Source organism: Gavialis gangeticus, unplaced genomic scaffold (assembly GCF_001723915.1).
Source record: "Gavialis gangeticus isolate Ggan-Ray unplaced genomic scaffold, GavGan_comp1, whole genome shotgun sequence".
Lineage (NCBI taxonomy): Eukaryota > Metazoa > Chordata > Crocodylia > Gavialidae > Gavialis > Gavialis gangeticus.
This window is the reverse complement of record NW_017729032.1, coordinates 249399134-249401228: the sequence shown is the minus strand read 5'-3', so window position 1 is coordinate 249401228 and position 2095 is coordinate 249399134. Positions and strand designations below refer to the sequence as shown.

Sequence of the window (2095 nt, the reverse complement as noted above, 5' to 3'; positions counted from 1 at the left end):
TATCTGTTCTGTCTGAAGGGGCTGCTGATTCCACATGTGCTTTTCCTGCTGCTAAGCCAGGAGGTAATTCACCTGAGTTGGAGTCGTCTTTTTTAAAAAATGCACCTCCAATTATTTCTGATGCTTCTGAAAGTGCAACAGTCAACAAAACCAAGATTTCACTTTGCTCTGAAGATATCAAGGCTAAGTCAACATCTCCCTTCCTGGAAATTGATGCCATTACAGGTAAACTTGACCCTTCTGTTCCTAAATCAGAAGATGTTTGCATTTCCAAGCCTGCTTTTCCTGTTCTGAAGTCTAAGGAAATCTTCACACTTCCTCCCACTACCTCTGAAACAACAGATGTTTTGGGCAAGAATCATTTCCCCATCATTAAGTCTGAAGGTATCAGTGACAAGATTTCTTCTCAACGTGCAAAGTGTGATGAGGCAGATAATGGTCTTTGTGCACAGAGGTTCAAAGATGCTTGGTCAACCAAGCCCCTAACATCAAGTAGCCCTCCTTTGGAATCTGTGGAAGTGGTTTCCAATGCAGAATATGAAAACGATGTGAACAAAACTGCTGTAGAGCACAGGGATCTTTACAATCCTCCTCCTTCTGTATCAAAGAACCTTACTAAAATGGATGATGAACCCTCTATTTCATGTACAGAATCGAACACTCTGAGTTCTGGAGGATTATTAAAAGATGCAGAAATGGGGAAGCAGTTGGATGCTGAATCTCAGGATGCTACCATTTTATTTAAAAAAGCTGAGGAAATTGTTCGTGCCATTTTGCACTTTGCCATAGAAGAAATAAGATCAAAACAAGCAGCTGGTGTTCACCAGGATTGTTTAACAAAGCTAGGCTTTCTAAAAGAACAGATAACTGGAAAGATACAATTGGAAGGCCAGGAAGGCCAGTCAGCAAAGCAGTCATTAAGACATTTTAATGAGAGCTGTACACAAAGTTCATCTGAAGGGAAAGGCAAAGAAACAGTTGATACAAGTACCCAAAATGAAAAGATACTGTTTAACCTCACTGATAAAATTAACCTACATAGTTCAATAGTACTAAAAGCAAAAGAAATAATTGATGAAGCTATACACTCAGCCAAACAAAAACTGATGTCAAATCAGTGTGAGAATGCTAAAAGTGGGAGCCTTCCTAAAAGTACTGTACTTCAACCTAAGACTGAAATCTTACAATCTCTAAATACTGCTATAGATTTAGCAGAGAAAGCACAAGAAGTATTTGATGGTCCCTTGGGTTTAAATCAAACAGGCAAGGGAGTGACCCAAAATGTAACCAGGGACAGTGAAAAAGCAGGCTGCTATTCAGTTCCTTCATCTGTAGGCAATAAAGAAAATAGGAATGATGAGGCTATAGAAAGAGAAATGGTATCAAATCATGTCGTTTTATGTCAAAAAATTGGACTTATGCCTTCCAGTGACTTACCAAGGCTTGAATCTGACCTTGCAATAATTGATAAAGCTCAAAACACTAATACATTTTGTGACAGTAATCTTATGACAGAGACGTATAACAAAACTTGCATTTGGACAATTAATGATATGTCAAAGAAGGATACATATGCATATAATAGAGATCCTGTGAAGATTGAAGAGAAATTGCCACTAATACAGTCAAAAGGCTTATGCAGTGATACAAGTATGTTCAAACGTACCTCAATACCAAACTTGAATTTTAATTCATCTCCCTTACTACATGATGGGGAGCACAGAGACAGCATGATGGGCAGCAGATCCAAAGATGAAAGTGGTCATTCAGTTCTGTCTGAAAGTAGTGTAGGAAAATGCCTGCCTGAACCCTGTGGCGAAGAGGAGGCAGCTTCTGTATTTGCACAGGAAAAAATAAACATCATGCATTCAAAAGTTGACAGTACAGCAGGAAAAACAGAAGAGGTAATTGAGATCCCACAAGATAAAAATAGATTAAATATACAATTCGCTGCATCTGAATCATCTGTAATTAAGGACATCAAAGGGAGAACTTTTATCAGCTCAGACTCTGCCCTTGCAGACGACAGTCTGAAATTGCCCGTAAGGATGGATCAAGACATTCAGAGAGAGTGTGCACTTCAAAAGATCCTTAA

General features: G+C 38.8%; 1 protein-coding gene across 1 annotated transcript in view; it reads left to right on the top strand.

Annotated features, from left to right (window-relative positions):
• The window catches only part of CRYBG3 (crystallin beta-gamma domain containing 3), a 226696-nt gene that overhangs the window by 92140 nt on the left and 132461 nt on the right, over positions 1 to 2095 (top strand). Inside the window, exon 5 of the mRNA XM_019523910.1 lies at positions 19 to 2087. Within this exon, the coding sequence (XP_019379455.1) occupies positions 19 to 2087 (2069 nt within the window). The remainder of the gene's footprint in view (positions 1 to 18; positions 2088 to 2095) is intronic.